General features: G+C 42.2%; 2 protein-coding genes and 1 long non-coding RNA gene across 7 annotated transcripts in view; 1 reads left to right on the forward strand and 2 right to left on the reverse strand.

Moving 5' to 3' along the window:
* Nucleotides 1-2,021, reverse strand: part of LOC112555201 (serine/threonine-protein kinase mig-15-like) — a 104,414-nt gene extending 102,393 nt beyond the window's left edge. For all 3 annotated transcript variants that reach the window (XM_025223486.1, XM_025223487.1, XM_025223485.1), the window contains exons 1-2: nt 1,733-2,021; nt 695-760 (exon numbers count right to left, since the gene is read on the reverse strand). In XM_025223486.1, the coding sequence (XP_025079271.1) occupies nt 695-760; nt 1,733-1,792 (126 nt within the window). In that variant the 5' untranslated portion in view covers nt 1,793-2,021. The remainder of the gene's footprint in view (nt 1-694; nt 761-1,732) is intronic.
* A 703-nt stretch (nt 2,022-2,724) lies between these two features.
* On the forward strand, nt 2,725-16,751 carry LOC112555161. Of its 2 annotated transcripts, none has more exons than XR_003097415.1 (2): nt 2,725-3,527; nt 14,269-16,751. It is a non-coding gene; the product is annotated as an uncharacterized LOC112555161 (long non-coding RNA). The 2 variants fall into 2 exon arrangements; XR_003097416.1 differs by lacking the exon at nt 14,269-16,751 and adding an exon at nt 4,042-4,464.
* Nucleotides 4,339-19,062, reverse strand: LOC112555157 (calpain-5-like). 2 transcript variants are annotated; one of them, XM_025223409.1, is made up of 13 exons: nt 17,698-19,062; nt 10,943-11,186; nt 10,564-10,695; nt 10,167-10,369; nt 9,683-9,866; nt 9,354-9,550; nt 9,028-9,105; nt 8,481-8,658; nt 7,966-8,088; nt 7,314-7,510; nt 6,917-7,032; nt 6,028-6,164; nt 4,339-5,244 (listed from the first exon to the last, which is right to left on the reverse strand). In XM_025223409.1, the coding sequence occupies exons 2-13, from the start codon at nt 11,111-11,113 to the stop codon at nt 5,050-5,052; spliced, it is 1,911 nt and encodes a 636-aa protein (XP_025079194.1). In that variant the 5' UTR covers nt 11,114-11,186; nt 17,698-19,062; the 3' UTR covers nt 4,339-5,049. The 2 variants fall into 2 exon arrangements, with proteins under 2 accessions (XP_025079194.1, XP_025079195.1); XM_025223410.1 differs by lacking the exon at nt 17,698-19,062 and adding an exon at nt 17,013-17,160.
* Nucleotides 19,063-20,094: the final 1,032 nt, after the last annotated feature.

The raw sequence follows: 20,094 nt of genomic DNA on the forward strand, positions 1-20,094 counted from the left end.
GCAACACTTCATAAGCATGAACTCAAAGCTTTTGGATTAGATGCATTATTTTCATTGTCAGATAAACGTAAGTTCTATGCACCTTAAAAAAAACAAAAAAACCCACTCATACCTGAGACAAAGAAAGGAATGGAAAGAGCTAGTACTGTCTCCTTATTGTAATACAGTGAATAGTGGTATGGTAAATCTGTTTATCTTAGAAGACACCCCACGAAGCTATTAATTCCAGATATATCAGTCACTAAATTACTAACGAATGTTTCCCATTTATAAGGTGAAACAGGTTGAAAATACTGGGGGCCTTTAGACCCCGGGAGGCTTAATGAACAGTCACAAAAAAATGTAGGCATCAATGTACATATGTTAAAATTAATGTGACCTGATTGTTGGTGCTAAGAAACTGTTTTAATTATGAATGGCATGTTTAGATGCACATAAAACTGCTATGTATCTCTGATAACAAGACAACTTTATGTCTGGTTCAAGAGAGATGTCTTGCGTAATAAGAAAACCTCTTATAGTTTCAAACTCCTGACACCAAAATCATGTTTTCAGATCCACTTGGTATTATAATTTGGAATTCTCTTATATCTTTGCACATTTCCATTCGATGCCAAAAAATCAAACACAAATTTATACGCAACAGCTTCCAGATGGCTTACTTAAATGCTCTGGGAAAACAGTATTGTCTTACCTTGTAAACTTGCCCGTAAGTCCCATTGCCAACTACTTCTATAAGGTCAAATATTCCAGCAGGGTCCTTCAAAGACAAATACAAAATTATGTTAAACAGATTTAAGATAAGACAAAAGCTACAAAACAGAGACAAAAATATTACTTCCTATCCCACTCAAAAATAAACAGATAGATGTGTTTGTAGCAATACACTAAACAGTCCAATGGGTCACTATCATAAACTTTTTCAGACGGTGCACTCTGCTCAAACTCTAAGTGACCTTACATTACATAATGTTTTTGAAAAAAAATATATTGAAGAATCACTGTTTATTATATGCCTTAAATATATGTAGAAAAGAAGCCACAGACAAAGCAGAAGACATGCTAAGCTGATGGTGAATTTAAGTCTTCACATGACAATAAGAACTAAAGATCTTGCTTGAAATATTTTAGGCTAGTTCTTGGTCTTGCTTAACAAGAGTGCCTGTCTATGCACACATATTGGGATGTGAATGTTATTCTTGTCTTTTAATACTTTTCAAACACCTGTGGCAGGTTTTCAAATAAAATTGCATTAGGATGTAACCACTGACACTTTAAAACATGTTTTATTGATAAGAATAAAAGGAATCTTAATAAAGAATGACTGAATTACTGTTAAAAACGCTGCAGGTGTCATGTCTGTGAAATTTATAGGAAAGAGGATCTATGATTACAATCACTGCCGTCCACAGTTCCAGAACAGTAAAAGATCTTTTAGTGAAATACAGTTTGCACGACCTCTGTCTTACAAAACGTCGTTAACACATGAAAAAGTGCGGTCATTCTATAAACTGAGTTTATGTATGTGTAAATTCTATAACTGTGAGATCACCGGAGACCGCCTTTGTTATTGCTTGATAGTACCACTCCACAGCTAATAGGCTTAAGTAAAAATTTCTTTTAAAATTAAATGACGAAACAGACACTTCATACCACTAACAACATGAAATGGGATAAAAAGATTCAAATTCGAAGCACACAAACAAATTTTCTAAACAATAAATATACTTACCCTCAGACTTGACAGATCTATATCATCCAGACTGACATTTACCGAAGTTGTCGTCGCCATTTTGGGAGAAACTCATTTGAATATGGCTGCCTCTCGGTGTGTGCGGTTAGAAAGTAAACCCTGTCTTTCAGATCGCCACAAAATTCACCATATTCGACAGCAACGAAATACGATGTATCCAAAATTGATTCAAAGAACTGTGTAGTTGCCTCGGAACTTTCAGCGTCATGCAAAACAATACACCACCATCCCATTTACTCTGTGCATCTCAGCCCAATATTGCAGGGCATTATGGGATGGTAAGGGGAAGCTACTTGGTGTACAGTCTGGCAAAGTGCTTTGTAGCAGACGACAAGAAGTAATCTGCTTGGGCGTTATTTAATGTAACAAATGAATTCAGTTTCTTTTCTGATTTATTTTTCAGTCTAAAGAGAAGTTGCTTTAATGTCAAATGAACATTTTTTGTTCAAATAGGTTTGCCTTCTGACAGTGAAAGCAGAGGAATTCAGATTTAATCGTGAGTATCGATCGAGGGCTTGGCAAGACTCTAGGAGTGTCAAAGTATGTTGACGGTGTTTGACACCACAAGCTGCCCGGAAAACATGCTAGGATGATTATTACTTAGTCATTTCGTAGAAATCTATTCTTTTACTAAACCAGGTAGCATGGTGTGTCACGTTTCTACACACGCGTGTAAATATACCACTTTGCAGTGCAGAAAAAAGTTGCTGTACATCCTACAGCTTTTCCATGTCATAAATGAAAGCACTGACGTGTCATCTTTTTTAAAATTAATTTTGCTTGTTTTTAATTCTCCTAATATATACTACTAATATATATATGTAAGTCATGAGACATTTTATACAAGGGATAGAACTAAGCAACGATAATAGAGTGCTGCAACAGAGATGCCTTATTTTTGAAGAGAATAAGTTCCCCCTCAGGAACGATGGTGAAACCTAAGGTAATCTCACCTGAATTTGTTCATTACGACACTATTCTTCGCCATTGCGTTTTAGCAAGCTAATTAAGGCAACCGCCAGGAATGTACGCAGGTATAGTCAGTCAACCGTAAACAACGGGGTGCAGTCTAGATGACGTCATTGAACCGAACGAACTCAGATTCTTGAGAAGTGATTAGACACACATCTTTCATTGAAAATGCCACAATGTAGCTCTCGACGACGTGATCATAAGCGCCCCATCGCCCGCTCCCCACAATTCAAGTCTGTATCATGTACATTGAATATACTCTAATAAACCATGCACGTATGGATGAGTAGTCTCAGCATGACATATTTTGAAAGGTCGTGATGTCATCATACACCATCTGGTAGTCCAGCTGTCCAAAAAAAAGTGATTAATATGCCGATTGAATGTGTTTATGCTTGGACTCTGCTTCCTGCAATTTAATAACGAGGTAAGACTGCCAGAAGGACGGTTTCATCATAAAATTATTATAGCAGCTGAAGTTGGTTTCAGGTATCAACATGATGTCTCATCTTTCGTGTTCACCTTGGACTCGGTAAGCTTATATTGTGCAACGTGAAACAGTTCTACAGGTCCCTGGACTCATAGTGTTAAGGAGCAAGAACACATTCTCCCGTGAATGTGCTGACTGGTATGTCCGTCGAGCAAGTCATGGTCCAGCGGAAGTCCGGCAGGAAGTGAATGTCAAGGTACGCTTTGCTGAGTGTCCTTGCTTCAGATGACTGTGTGTTATGGCGGAAACAACAGCTCTTTTCACGATGCAAGACCTTTACATCTGTTTTTGTCGCATTTTCATGTATGCCTGGTAAGTGCAAATGAGTGGTTAATCTTTCTTTGGTTGATTCATTTTTTTTTTCTGTCTATCCTTATCGTACTGTCGCACACGCCATAATATTGCTATTACAACGGTCATATGATAACTGAGACTTGAGTAACTGGTGAAACATCAGAAAACAAATAATGAAACCAACTCGCCAGAAATTCAGGGAGAAAAAAAAACCCTGTCAAGAAGGTGTACACACGGTGCAGTTAACTGATTGTTTAACAAAATAATAAGTTCTCTATCTTTCCAGCCCACAACGCGTCAGATCATTGCAACGATTAATTAAGCTTAATTACCGGTCAAGATGGCAGGAGACGAGGTCTCTGTGTGATGGTGTTATTTTGTCATTTATATTGTAAGCAATTTTTTTTCCTGCTGTGGTGTTGTTGCGGCTGCTCTGTTGCTCTGTGAGAGGGAGAGAATGAGAGAGAATGTGTGAGTTAGTGAATCCTCTTCTCTCCGACTGAAACATAATGTGCCAACGAATCTCTTCCAGCCATCATGGTCCTGGGCGAGCCACTTGACTTCATTCCAAGTCTTGCATGCCGCTATATATATATATGTAGAGATGGGGGAAATGTGTTTATAAGTGTGTCGGTGAAGAAGAAGAGAAAGAAAGAGAAGGAAAGTAAAACCTACATTAACGAAGAAAGGATGAAATGTACTCTTGTGCACGTGCGCACGTGCGCTTTAATCAGCTTGATATAGGGGAAAGGTACTCACGTCTAGCATAATGAGTTGATGTTTATTATGCAACCGTGTTCCCAAACCCTGTTCACGAATAACACAGGTGTAGCAGAAGACACAAAACAACTTTATTGCACAAGGTTATTCATTCATTGCCATAAAAATAATAAAATCCTTCCCACAATGCATTAAGATATTATTACACATACATTATATCACACTGCATAATACTGAGACATAGTGAAGCATGACAACTCTTGAACAATTGAACATCATTTTGTACGTTGTTCTCGATGTATAAAAATGGTTTACATTCTCAAACAAAACAGAACAAAAAAATTACGAAGAGACTGAATTTTCAGGTGCTGGTTTTTCTTTGAAATGGGGAAACTGTATAGAGAGGGAGTGTTTTTCTTGTTCTGTGGACGTTTGCGCAGGTGACGTGCTGAACCGTGACTCTAGGGCTCTGTGGCGCCCTCCCTCTGATATCCATTTCGTTGTAGCCAGTAATTGCTGGGCAATTAAGTATTCCATGGCATGATGGCCACTAGGTCCTAGATGGTATTTATTTCATTTTCAATCGCCAAAGAACCGTCGGGATGCAAATGTCATCTCACATCGTTTCCAAACCGGAAGCCACTTCTGAAACCGGCAAATCAAGTTTCCAAATCAAAGGACATAGCCTGTTCCCCGCTGCTACCCAGGCTCATGCCGTTCCACGAACCTGCAGACCATAACGACGACGAAACCAGGCCTCACGTCACTTCCTGTTCATCTTGAAACCACCAGCAGCACCAACAGCGGCGCCTGCCCCTCGTTACACCTCGGCCATGTTGGTAGTGTGATGCACCGTGAGCCATATATAACCCGCGTGCTCTTCTCGCCCCTCCGAGTTGGTCTTTTGCAGCGAGTAGCGGCGAATGATGTTGCCCCCCGTGTACTCCTGGTTACGTGACATGGGCAGAGTTAGACAACCTATATAGAAGTCAGCCAGGATGCTAGACGCCCAGACCTGTAGTTTAAAAAACAAAAAACAATAATAACAAAAAACAAGCCGTGTTGCACTCTTCGAATAAAATCACAAATATCTCTGTATGGAAGACTAAAGTCATAATTTAACTTACAACTCTGTTATATTTTTGGGAATAAGACCCTAAAGTTAAATGAAACCCTAAAGTTGGTTAGGCAAACAGTTTCATAAGAAAATAAAGCATTCCTTGATAGTTTTCAAGAAAAATGCATTGGGGCTCATAAATTCAAATAATAAGTAGTTACAGAAATATCATTATTGATGTAGGCATTGATGATCAAATGCTTCAGTCGGTCAGTTACGAAACCAAACACCGGTGTAGTGTAGGCTTCCATTAACAAAAAGAAGTGGGCGGAGCCATCATCAGCTGTGCATTTCCGGACAGACGGATGTCCATGCGCATGTCTACTGCATCTCACAATGTCTCCGCTGTCCGAGTTAAAGCTCTGACGCGCGAAGTGGACAAAGTGGAAAAGTTCTACGATCAACTGACAACAGACCGTCCTTCTTGGTAACTTCCATGGTGTCTATGGCAGACACAGAAAGACGAGCTTGACGAGGGCAACAAGTTAGACCAGGCATTCCACACAGGACTTTTTCCTTCTCGCTTAGGACACTCCTAAATAGTGATGCCTTGTCAGTCATCTATCCAATTGCACCTCCCCCTTCCCACACAGCCAGCCCCTTCCCGACGACCAGTTCCGGTGGACCAGCATATCTGGTCAGCACCAGTCAAGAGATAAATGATGAAGATTAAGTGATTACCTCCACTTTCACATCCTCCTGTGGCTTTCGACGATAGAAGGTCACGCGCTCCTTCCACTCGGGACACGAGGACTTGCAGCTGGTGCTCGTGCGGTACTGCTCTTTCTCGCATTTGAGAATGCAGTACGCCTCAGCCTCTGGAGCGAAACAGCAAAACGTTAGACCCACGTGACAGCGTTGGTGTGTGTGTTTGCGTTTCACGCGGATGTAACCTGCTTTGGTCATGGCAACACGCTCCAAATTTGCAAACTAAGAAGGCAGTGGAAGACAAACCTACTGAGGACAATGGACGTTGAGAATTGTGAAACATATTTAAACATATTTACAACTAAAAATACTTTCTTCCCCAGATAATTGTAAAATAAATTGTGACCTCGAGAACTGGGAGAATACGAATACACAGTGGATTTATGATGGGAAGAGAGAACAGAAGTTTGATTACACAATGGAATACTTCTAAGATCAAGAGAGGGAGAGAGAACGAAATAAACAACATCCCAAAACAAACTTGAGCAAACATTCTGGAGAAAAAAAACCCAGATAAACATACAAAAACATCTGGCTAGTGCATAAAACAGTAAACAAACAGGAAATATACCATACAATCAAGATATGTATAAAAGAGAAAACAAACATAAATAAACCAAGAAAGTTGACAGCTAGCAGGAAATAACCCATGAACCGTAAAAAGATTTTGGAGGAGGAGAAAACAAAAAAACATACTAATAAACTCAAAGACACGGATGATGGGAGGCGGCGACAAAGAATGACGGGTGAACAAAGAACAAAGGTCGTTGAAGTCAGGACAACAAGACCTATATACATATCATGCAGTGGAAAATGTGAACACGTGGACAGGTCAGGTTAGGAGGCTAGAAGTCCACAGTACCATGGCTACCGTCGGCAAGTGTGAAGCCTTCTGCGCTGGACACCGTCACGGCAGTGGCGGCTACTTTGGCCTCCTGGAAGCAAGATGGCGGCCCCGGCTCATCCTTCACCAGCTCCCTATGGACGTGGATTAAGACTACGTGAAAACTACGCAAATATTACGTTGGAATAATCGTCCTTCTCTAGAGAAGACTTAATTAACCAAAGAGATAAGATCAAATTTAGAATACGTTTGTGCTTAGTTTCCTAACAGAAGAGCGACATTCAACGGTCATTCAACTTCCGGCAATGAACAAGGAGGACTTACAAAACAGTAAACACTCGGATTACCTGGTCAGGATTTCAAATAAACAAACAAATAAACAAAGAAATGGAGTAAAGACAAAACCACAAATGACCTGACGGATGGCGTGCTGGATGTGTAAAGACGCAGCAGATACCGGCCCTCTTGTCCCGGGTCAAAGGTCGAGGGCACGAGCAGGTAGCGGCCCTTTTTTATTGGCTGGCGGCTGAGGATGCTGCGTGACTGCACGAAAGGCCCAGCATGCATGCGCTCCATCCGGTCGTGCATACGGTACTTCCTGTTGACGTCCGTCTGCCGGAAAGACAATGTGTTGCATGCAAAGAAAAGGAAGAACGCTGACAGCTCAGACAGGGAACCAAAATCTGGATTCGCAGCATTTTTTACTCTTTTTTTTGAGAGCCTACCAAATCGGAAAAAAATACATAATTTTAAAATTATTTTAAAAAACCAGAAGAAATAAGTATGCAACACACTTGCGTGTGTTTGTGTGATTCCTAAACTACTGGCAGGGCTTCTGCTTACGCAAAAAATTGCGTACAGTACGCATTAAAAGTTCGGAGGACCCCTTCAGTTTTCGTCAATGGGGTCCCATTCAAATTTGGACGAAGAACAGGGACCCCTTAAAAATCTGAAGAAGGGGTCCCTGGGACCCCAAAGAATTTAGCTTTAGCAGAAGCCCTGCTACTGGCATCGTGTACAAAACGTGTTGTGTGTCAAATGAACACAAAATGTAGTGAGTGGCTCACTTTGGTGATCGTGTAGCCAATACAGTAGTTCTCTCCCCTGGTACGGAAGTTGGACGAGCGGCGGTCTTCTTGTTCAAGGGACACAAGAATTTCTTCTTCATCTTCGTACATGTCCAGTAAATACTGCACAAATCCAAAACATAGAATGGATTATTCCTCCAATGTTTCGTTGTTCTAACAGAAATTCCTAGGTGATAAAAGTGTTTGTTAGTTTTTCAGAGAAGCGAAAATACTATTGGCGTCCAAACCCGAAGGCGCCAGGGGTCGATATCAGTGTACCGCAGAAAACTTTCCTCGACACAGCTGTTGAAAATGGGCACATGACTCCAAGGGGTTAAGGAAAGTAAAGCATTAAGGGGAAGGAGATGGACACCGCCCTCAAACAAAGCTTGACCCTACAAAGGATTGATCTCTAACATCTCAACCTTCGCGAATAATGTATCTCCATTTTGTCATTATTTTCTTTTCAAATCGTCACTAAATGCTCGACCACCACACAACACATGTGGGCTGACCTGGGGGTTGTTGAGGAAAGTGTTGTGATTGCCACAGCCTCCCGCCCTCTGGGGCCGGCGCCACTCCCCCTCCATGACCTTCTCCCTCCAGGACTTCTTGAGGGTGAAGAAGGAGGTGTTCATCATGTGACACACGTCCACGTGCGTGAAGTAACGGCAGAAGTCTTCAAACGCCATCCTGTCAGAACAGTCGGCGGTGTCGTCACATCATTGTCGTTACATGCACCCGTTATGTCACGTGATACTGACATACTTCTACTCGCAGACCACTCTATCATTGTCTCCTAAAAGGACGATACCTCCACGACCCATGACCCTTTGCTAAATATCAGAAGATTTGCATGATCTGTATTTCTTTTTGGATGTCGTAGTTTCTTCCTCCCCAAATCTCATACCAGAAGTTAATTAAATGTACTTTAACATTGTTATTAATGAACTGTCTTAATATCATGATAAACATTTTTTTTTACAGAATAAACCGATATCCCGCCTTGTAGAGATGTAAGTACAGTTCACATTTCTGATAAATGTTTGTTAGTGGTCTTACCAGAACTCGCCATTTTCATCGAATGTAAGGTCAAGGTCTTTTTTATCTTTTTCGCTGACCTTCTTCCACTCTGACGATCTGAAAATAAACAAATTGCGAGAGGAAATGACCATCGAGCTTAGTAAAAGAAAATCAAGAGAAACATTGAGGTTTATAAGATCTTACCACCCAAAGAACGAAAGGAAAGGTTCATGAGCTACCTTTATTCACCTTTCGTCGCAGTGACAAAAAGAAACGCAAATAGATATTTGTAAATAGCGGAAAATAACAGTGGGAGTAAAGGAAATTGTTAAAAAAAAAGTTCAAAGAAAATAAAACTGACTGACCCGTCGCTCCAGGGACCTTTCCACTCAATGCCACCCCAGGGGTTACGAAGTCGGATCATGTGGATTTTGTCCCGGTTAAAGACGCTGAACAAGCCAGTGCCCTTAAGGTACACATCCCTCACAGCCGTGATGCTGTAGGCATGACCTTTGACCAGGCCCACGCTGAGCCGTACCTCCATCTCCGCCGCCGTGCGCGCCTACAACAGGAATGAAAGCGTCAATAATTTGGTCATCGGCATGACTTTAATGTTTTACAGGTACATCACGTGCAGCAGTTGGGCAAGGATAGCAACACAGACTTTTATCTACCTCTGTGGATGACAAGCTACCTGAATTGCAGAGCACATGAGAGACTGGTTGGCTTTGGCCTTGTACAGGATGCTGAAGAGGCGCATGCGCTGATCTTGAGACCGGAAGTCGGCGATCTCCAGCCCTTCGCCCACCCCGCCAGTCATGTCCACCATGGCGTCGCGGGCTTTCCCCGCTGTCAGGGCTTCATAGCAGCCGAACAGCCTGCCAGGAACAGTGGGAGCAACAGTTTGTAGACACGTGCTTTGAAGACTTACCCGAATAATTACTTCAAAGGAATTCAATTTTTTTTTTAACTAAGTGATTTCCAAAATATGAGCGAGCGAAAACCTCTGTTCCTTTCGCGGTCAACAATATGTAAGATAATTATATAACCATTATAATAAGCACATCCCGGCGAGTGTCCAGCATTATGCTAGCACGTGACACAGACGTGTCCTAACCACAGTAAGCTCTCTAGTGTCCGGTGTATGATCACCGACCCCGTGGGGGTCACGAACTCACTTTGCATAAGCTTTCTCTAGCAGCGCCGACCAGAACTCGTTGCGGGACTTGGAGTGTGTGAAGATGAGGCGGCCGTTCCTTGTGGGGAGGTAGTCGTCGATGACGACGTCGACCCAACGTCCGCAGCGCCAAAACTTGAAGTGGAAGATGCCGGCGTACTTGATGTTCGGCGACCATTCCTGGGCACGGTAGTCGGGCACTACCTTACAGGCCACAACACAGCAAACACTTACAGAAATGTTCGAATAAATAAATAATGTACTTAGAAAAAGTAAAAAAAAAGAAAAAACTGCACAAGTAAAGGAAGGAAAATAACGACGAAAACTTAGAAGGGAACAAACAAACAAACAAACAAACAAACAAACAAACAAACAAACAAACAGCTTGGGTTCTGTACCTTTTTCCACAAGGTAGAATCTTCGGCGATGCAGGCACAAGCTGCAACAAACCAGCAATTTCCCAGCGTGCCTTGCGAAAAGTCGTCGGCACTGGCTTTGTCGATGAAAAACCGGGGTTCAGGAACGATGTCCTATGAGAAAATCAGAAATGAGGAAAACATCTCATATCTAAGACATCATCACTTGATCTCAGACTTAAAATAGTTTAGCTGACAGCTTCTGGCTAACTATCCAGCTTTAGTGCCTAGCACCTAGTCATGTATCTGGGCCCAGGCGCCATGTTCTGTGCCTCTGACCAAAGCCTGTCAAACGACCCACGAAGGAAAAAAAAAAAAACCAAAATAAAAGAGAAACTAGGGGAAAACCCCACAGACTGACCTTCGGACGTTTCCAGACGATGTCTGCTGGCGGTGAGCGCGAGAAGTACAGGGAGGAACCAGTGGGAGGAAACTCGCCGTCCACAAACAGTTTGTTCTTGCGGACGCAGCGTCGCCGGAGTTTGGCGTAGCGCTGTCCTTTGAAAGGCTCGGCCCTGGCGCTCGTTGCCATCTGGCGATGATGGCAGGAATCGTGGACTCCTGGGTGCTAAGCTGTGGGTTCTATGAAGGCAAACAGCGTGGCCCTGTAAACAGGTGTAACGTGCAAAAGTAAGAAATAGAGCCCGAGACGAGATATGAACCCAGGACCCCCGATCATCACAGTAATGGTGACAGACGATTTGAACGCTGCGCCATCGGACCGCCAAATGAAATGAAGCAGCGTGGAGGAGAAAGAAGAAGAAAGCGAGGAGGATGAAGACGGACGCTAAATCTACGGAAAAGAAAAAAAGGAGGAAGACGAAAAAAAAAAGAAAAGAAGTATAATAACAAAATTAACAAAATGTATCCATATGCAAATGAAAGGAATAATGAACAAACATGAAAAAAAAAACCCAAACCAAACAACACAATAAAGTCACCAACAAGAAAAAAAAAAAAAAACAGAAGCAAAAATACAAATTCAACAAGGAGGAAGCAGAAGGGACAAACAATTCAAACAAGAACATCAACAGCAAATAAAAAGCAACAAAAAATAAAAACGCAAAAAAAATTATAAAAATAAAAATATAAGAATAAAAGCAAAAAAGAAAAAAGAAAAATCAACAAAACAATAATTGAAACACCAAACAAAATAAAAATAAACAGAAGCAAACTAAATAAATAAAAACACTAAAAAATAAGGAACGCAACAACAAAACAGAAATAAAAAGTAGAAGAATTAATAAAAGAAGACAAGAAGTAAAAGAAGACAGACAAGAACAAGCACTGTCTTTTTGCTAAGGACTCGGTACTTTGGGTATAAAGCTTTGGTAAGTCGCAAGAAAAGGGAGTAAACAAGGAGACAAACAGACTGTCAGACAGCAAATGCACGTGTTTACTTTCGTTGCAGTTTGTTTATGTTTACATGTCTGATTTTCTACTGTCTGAAGAGAAGCCTCTGCGTGTCTAGACTATCGTCATCGGATTTAAATCCCGATATGGGTGTCCAATTTCTATTTATCTTTGACCACAGAGTGAGTGAGTAAGAGAGAAAGATTCCGGATGCTGGGTGGGCTAGATGGTGCCAGACCACCCCACCTGTTCGCGATGGAATTATATAGTAGGATCGCTAGGGTCGTCTTTTGATGACGAGGAAGAGGACTACCGAGATAGCAACAGTACCATTTCTTGGGTCTCTGGCACAAGCACCATCGCACTGCAAGGAAGCAAGAACATCTCCCAACCGCCTGCTAGAAGAAAGCTGGCAAACAGCCAGGGCAAAAGTAAAGAAGAAAACATAAATCGTTCAAGTGGTTGGAGCCAACGACTAACTGCACCTACGATACGTATTGAAGTATCGGGGTACACGTGTATCGCTAGACACCGAGACTATGAGTTATCTAAATAATTATGTATCGATGTTAGTTGATGGAGTGAGTAGAATACAGTCCCAACAGGCGCATGGAAGACACTGTCGCTGAACAAGAGAAAAAACAAATGTATTTGAAGCCTCATGAATGTTGATGGCAAACAGAGTCAGTGGGGTAGAAATTGTCTCTGCATCATTTAACAAGACCCGTCCATCATAAAAACATGCAAAGAGTTCAGAAAAGGGAGGCAAATGTGTTGGTGTGGTGATGGTGGCGTTGGAGGAAGAGTGAGGAAAAAAAATAAAGAAGAAAAGAATGAAAAAGTGTGATGTCTATATCAGGTGTAGAGGTAGCACACATAACTGTTGTTGCACCTGATGTTTAACTGACTAGACACTACTGTCAAAGAGATTCAGAATATTTTTGACATTGTGCCGATATTCGGCAAGATGAGGAATGGCTTCCTGAAGCCTTCTTTGCTGTCAGACGAGAATTGTGAGTCCCTGTTACATAGAAGACAAGACGAAAGACTTGGCAGAAGGAAAAAAGAGAAGAAATAGAACAGAAGAGAGAAAGGTGGGAGGGGGACCACTCTTCCATATTCACGTGTCCAACTAATCTGATGTAGAGAGTCACACGCCTTTTATTTCTTTCTCTTTTTTTACTTTCTTCCTTTCTCCTTCTCTCTCTCTCTCTCTCTCTCTCACCCTTTTTCTCTCGTCTTCTATTATGCTTCCCCGAAAATAAGACCAAACCCGGAAATAGTGCTAGAAATTCAGGCCGGAATTCAGGGTTTGGAGAGTTATGAGGATGTTTTCGAAGAAGATGACATGAGTGTATTAGAATAAATGTAGAATGTTTATGCTCTTGAATAAATATAGATATTTTACATGAAAAATAAGACATCTCATGAAAGTAAACAGACAAGACTACCCAACCCCCGTCATAAATGTGCGATGTATCCGTTCCACAACGAGCTCCATTTAGACTGTTCATGCATCCTTCTCTCTGTATCTGTGTTTATGCCTGAGGGTGTATGCACGTGTGAGTGTGTGTGTGGGTGTGTTTTCGCGTAGGCTGAAATGAAATTACACGCCTAAACAGCAAGGCATTTTTCTAGAAAAAAATTATCATACTTTTCGTAAGAGGCAGATCTTGAAACATTGCCCGACACCTCTTTTCAAGAATTCTGGAAGCACGCAAGCACGAGCGAGGCTTTCCTGGCGAGAGCTATCGCAAGAACTATCTCTCGCTCGCCCATCCCTCGTCTCCATAAACAGCAGCAGCTAGCTTAGGTAGGTCCGAAGTATATAGAGGACTTTGTTAAAAGATTTTGCACAACTGATGGCTGACCATTAGTGTTTTGAGCGCCTTTATTGGTACATTTAAGTGTATTTACTAACGGGTGAAATGGTTTCCTTTATTTGTGACATTCGTATATTCCACGCATCACGTGTCTTCTGAACAAAATAAAATTTCTGGATGAAAGATATGTTTGTAGTTTGATGAACACTCCTTTGTTTTGGTAGCTGGGAAACCATAAGTGCACGTTCTATCTTAATGTTATGCTAGCCCAGTGGTTCTTAACCGGGGTTCGATCAAACCCTAGGGGTTCGGTGAGTCGGTCTCAGGGGTTCGGAGGAGCCTCCGCCACGGAGGTCAAGACACACCCGCAATTCGTGATGACATAAAGAAGGGTTCGGTGAATGTGCAAATAAAACTTGTGGGTTCGGTACCTCAAACAAGGTTAAGAACCACTGTGCTAGCCACTCTCTTTGCCATTTTGCCACTGACCACAAGGTCCGTTCCCTTGCAGGGTCTCTTGAGCCCCATCAAAAGGATCGCTATCTTGAGCTTCACGATGGAGATGGAGCAGAAAGGGCAGCAGCTCGTTGCCTGGCAACCACGTGTGGCCATTTTCAAAGGAGACAGCAGGAGTTCTAGTCCCGCCTGGAAACTGGAACCAGCTGCTCGTCGACTCCTGCAGCCTCTGGCCGCGCAGATGGAGATGATGTAGCAGGCGTACTCCAACATGCGTACATGCACGTGCAAGGTGGAGAACTTGGCACGTGCGAGCTGAACCTTCGTGACCTGTCGCACGTGCTGCACATTAATCGCTAAAAGTCCCGCTGATGCACACTAATTGGTCGAGTCTCTCCAGTGCACACTAATTGGTTCGGTCTTGCCAATACACGCTAATCAGTCCAGTCCCGTTAATGCACACTGTCATCGGCTGGCACCTCTACAAGTATTTATGTAAAGTTCTTATGTTGTTGAGGGTGTCCACCCGCTCTGAGGAATTCTCTGCTTGCGTGCAGTCGGGGTATAATGTTTGTGTTTCGCATTAGTCAACAACTACTTTCACTTTAGCAAGAAAAGTCGAGCTACTGTTGAGCGTGGTGTTAACAAATGTTTACATTGTTGATTCTTTATTTTTCCGTTGCACAACAACAACCACCGACCACATCAAACAAAGCCTGTCGTCTCTGGAAATATCTATCAGCTTTCTGACATCCGTTACTCCAAGATCACTTCCTTCACCACCAGCAACATAAGCACCACACATACTTCCCATCCCCCAAAGAGTTTCTTCTGATTTTTCTTGACATAAACATTGCCACCATCTTTCGTCTTGGTGTGTTTAGCCTGTGTAAAATGCTCCATCTGCTGCCTATTTTTTTAAACTCACTTTTGGCAAATTACCTATGGTAACATCTTGCCTGAACAACAGTTATCTTTTTAAAAATGTATCTTATGGCGAGGGTTCATTAACTTTTGCACGTCTTTGATGAATGGCAGGAGCAGATGATGGAGGCACGAAAGGCTTCTTCTCGAGTACCGACAATGTTTTCTCTGTGTATGTGTTTAATCAGTAATACTTGCTCTTCATATAAACACAGAGATCCAACAACCTTTTCTGTTCTTTGCATTCTTTTCTGTTTGTGCAACACTTCACGCAGCCGATGGGCCCGTCTAACTTAATTAACAAGGTACGAGGGAATGAGAGAAAAATGTGATGTATATTCAAGTACTCCTAGACAAGTATTCTATAGCAATACCCTTTTAATACTTGAAATGTCAACAAGTAGTTGCTTTACTGAGCACACGTGAATGAGATCCACTGACGTGCACACGCCGACAAACACACAGGCTCAAACACAAACCACCACTTCAGCGCTAGCGCGCGCGCACACACACACACAAACACATAAACGTGCAGCTATGATCCATCCAACTGCATGCAGTCTGGAACAGACATACATTTATGCAGGACTGGTTGCAGGGTGAGAAAATGCGCGCACTCACGCACACAGTCCCACAGGCACGCTCACGGTCTTTCCCTCTCCCAGCCTCTGCCAGTCCCTCCATCCACCCATCAACACACCGACACTGAGGTCAGAGGTGATCGTGCACCCTCCACGAGCAGGAAGATGTGTAGGTAGGCAAGAAGCGGAGGTGCCGCTGTCTGTTGGGAACCGCTTATGTCTATAAGCTGCCTGTCTTATCTGTGAGTGAAAAAACTGCCTGTATCATGTTTTCTCGCTAAAATTAGCTCTTGCAACCCGGGCACTGGCTGTGTAAGAGCAGCGATCGAGGAAAAAAAAATATAAAGAAAAGAAAAGACGAGAAGAAAAGAGGCAAAACAGTTGCCATGGAAAAGAAACAAGCAAAGATCACAAGTTACCCCATTTAAAATGCACTTTGCACTAACCTTCGCTAGGGTTTGAACGGTTAACGCAGGTATGCAATGTCGACCCTCCATGAATAATCATTAATTAGCTTCGGTAATTAGCCACTGTACAGGTCTGACCACGAGTTAATCGAATTAACACAGTGGAGTAGTGGAGTGGGTGTGATCATACAACGTGTATGGCATGTATGGTTGTTTGTGTGGCTCGGGGCCTGCGCCTATTGGCAATTATGGTGAAACTTTTCTCATCTAGTGCCATACACAGTAATGAGCAGCATATATTTATATAATTCTTATATATTTATTGTGTGAATGCGACTGTGTATATTTGTGTTTAGTCACGTACCCATGCTTACTAGGTACCACACATGCATCAATATAGAAATAAAAATACATAAGAATTGTCTCTCTCTCTCTCTCTCTCTCTCTCTGTATTATAACATATTACTAGTTATTCTGTTTCAAATGATTTTCATTGTGTTCCACCTTGAAGTCATCAGGTACAGGTCATGCCGGGTACGACCTGAATCGGATTAAAACTCTGTCCTAAAGAACTGAGCTTCACAAAGAAGTGGTCCATCAAAAGACTCTTTCTTGCTACTCTTTTTTTTTTTTTTATAAAACAAACTATATTTATTCCTATGACTACTCGACGAAGACAACTTGTCTCAGCAGACGAAAACAGGTGAAAGTTTCTTTTTATAGGTCTTGATTTACCATGAAGTACGGAGCCTCTTAGCCTGCTTCACTTTTTGATTCATAGCCAAAGTTGTGGACCGGGTACAGATTATATGCCGACCTTAGGGGTTGCACCATACGAGCGGTGCATTACTTTCGGTCTAAAGAAGCTACCCTTGAAATAAACTTACCTCCGGTCCATGCACACGGGCCTACAAGTGTAACTTGCTTCCCTGGGTTCGTGTTCTCAGCTGCACCCAGCGTTGTATCGCCTGTCTTCTGACTCATGCCAGTGAAAACACACAGACAGAGGGTCTGTGGTAAATGGCACTTTGGTACCAAGGTGTGTGTGAGAAAGTCTGACTTGGGTACAGAGGAAGATCCTTCATTGGCGGAAACAAAGATAGTAAACTCGCGGTTAAATACTCGTTATCGTGGGATTGTGCGTCTGCTCTACACTTGAAGGCCCGGTCAGAATATTTTATTTCTCCTGGCATGAGCGAAAGAAAATAAATGTCTGGAATTGTTTATGCCAACGAAGTGTAAATGTTTATATATGATCTCAGGTGTCCATGACACACAGCCTACATATTCACGGGGTGCTAAAATGTGGAGCTGTAGGAGCGGCCCACACACCTGACTATTAATTTTTAACATGAAAGCGCGAGAGAAGGGGAGAGGAACAGTCGAAGATCAGGTAACTTGAAGAAACCAAAAGTTTGAAGATGAATTTCACAAGAAATAGTACAGTAGTTCATGCCAGCACATTGACAATAATAAACAAATATGATGTAATCATACTTCACAGCATATCTGTCTACACATGTGTACAAAATAAACAGAACCTACATTAGACACATCAAAACCTCGACTTACCTTCGAGTTCTTGGGATCAGATGTTTCCTTTTAACTTCTCTCAAGCCGAGAACTTTTTTTCTGTAGGCGGGAAAGATGATTATGAAAGACGATGTGTATGATGTAATGTTGACGACTCCATCATCGTCTGCTACGACTGCAGCGCACGAAGATATAAACTCTCCGGCGTCCAAGTCTCATCCGAAAAGAGTTTGGTCCGTTGTCAGGTCGTCCTCCCTGGAAGCCTGGAAGCACACATGCCCAGGTGATGACGCGGTGGGGGAGCGCAGGGGAGGTGGTGGGGAAGTTCCAGGCCTCTGCTGCTGAAGACTGAACTCCCCAAAATCATGAACAGGCGCATGCGCGCACACGCACACACGTCATGTCGCGTGCTGGCCAGGCTAGCTCGTGCACTCAGTCTGTAGACATCCATTTGCCGCGGAGCTGTTTTCGTCTTGAAAGGGATGTAACATATTTTGAGATAGGCGGCGCCGGTTTTTTTTTTAAAGTTACCTTTACTTTTCTCTTCTTCGAAGGACTGCAGCCATCCACTCTTCCACAGACGACGACAGCTGAAAGGGTTTGAACGTGGACACAATTTACCTTCTTCGTTCCTGCATCGAGTGAGTAAAATGGTTTGTCGATCACAGACTGAAAGTTCTGTCGTGATTAGTTTAAGTTTGTGAGGTCAAGACCATTGTACATGCTTTTTCACTTCTTGCTCGCCGAATCAGTTCCGCAGAAGTCCCGGGAGCATCATCACTAGTTTTTGTTGTTCTTAGTTTTTTTTATATAATTATATATAAACTAGTTCACTCGACTGCATCTTCTTTGCTTGCAATTGGCAGAGGACAATACTGTAGATATAACTACTGAACTCGCTTGACGATCAAATATGATGGATAAGAGTAGTCACTCTTTTATAATGTTTCATGGTGCAATGTAGACAAATGCCAAGGACGCTGCACTTAAGTTGTAACGACCAATGCATTCATTATCAGCTTTCCTAACAATATTGCACGCGAGTATTGTTCCCATCGGACTTACTGTACTTTTGGCTTTGGAAACAAGAGTTGCAGCAGCAGAAGTTGTTTAGATTTAATAATAAGAACCAATCAGAATACATTACACATATGTTTACATCGGAACTGGATAAAACTGTATTTATGTAGTGGAAACGGCATTTAACAAAATAAATAAAACCGATACCACGAACGCATGTTGTCGCTGACCTGGGAAAAAATCATGTGGTCGGCTCAGAAAACCAGGCTGTTTGGAATCCTGCTTGGGTTAAGTAGTATTTTATCCATCAGCTAAGTGTGACTTCAGAGCTTCAACCCAAGGACCTGTTATTCCACAACACAGGTTGCCTGAGAGAAGTCTCCTTGCCCTGGAGTTTAGCTCAACATCCACAAAGGGCCGCAATCCGCTTATCAAGGTACGCACAAGGTCTTAGCGGTTCTCTCCCTTTCACTCATACCCAAGGGCTTGACAAATGTGTTGTCAATATCTTGTACTACTTTGTTCTCTACGCGAATTTTAGCAAGTTTTTTCAATCATCATCATCATCATCATCACTATTGTAGTAGTCGTCGTCGTCGACAAATGCATGGTGCTTTAGTAAAATGTGCCTTTTTCAAATCTCTAAAATCACCCAGTGTAATTTAATTTTTGTGCATGTGATTAACTAATTATGTACACTTCAGCTAAGTGCAGCTTCAGAACTACAACCCCATGTCATTTTATTCCTTTTGACGTTGCCAGAGAGAAGTTTCCTTGCCCTGGAGTTAAGCGCCAAAATCACACAAAGGGCTGCAATCCGCTGATCAAGGTGCGCACAAGGTTTTAGCGGTTCTCTCCCTTCACTCATATCACAAAGGGCTTGACAAATGCAGTGGAACCTCGGTTAACGAACTTAATCCGTTCTGGAAAGCTGTTCGTTAACCGAAATGTTCGTTATCCGAAACAATTTTTTCCATAAGAAATAAAGGAAATAGATTTAATTGGTTCCCAGCCCCTGTTGACTCGCTATTTGAAAGTTACAGGCTGTAAATAGGTATTTGTTTTAATGAGAACAGTTATAATGCAATATAAATGGAGTTAAATAAACATAAAAACATTAACGAAAGCATTTAAACAGAAAACTTGTTTTGACGGCGTGGGTGGAAGCAGGTGTGGGGAGGAAGGAGTGGAATTACTGCTTTGATTCCCCTCTCCATGAGCACACGTGACATTATAAAATCGGGGAGACTTCCCTTTTCTGTAGCTTTGAGGTTGAAGAAAAAAACTTGTCCAGTGTCTGCTTCTTCTGCCTTTTTTTGTAAAACTCTTCGGTAAGACGACATCACATATCCGACAGACGCATGCCACCTTCATACTTTGAAATCATTTCCTTTTTCAATTCATTACTTGCTCTTA

The sequence above is a fragment of the Pomacea canaliculata genome, linkage group LG14, assembly GCF_003073045.1.
Source record: "Pomacea canaliculata isolate SZHN2017 linkage group LG14, ASM307304v1, whole genome shotgun sequence".
Taxonomy (NCBI): Eukaryota; Metazoa; Mollusca; class Gastropoda; order Architaenioglossa; family Ampullariidae; genus Pomacea; species Pomacea canaliculata.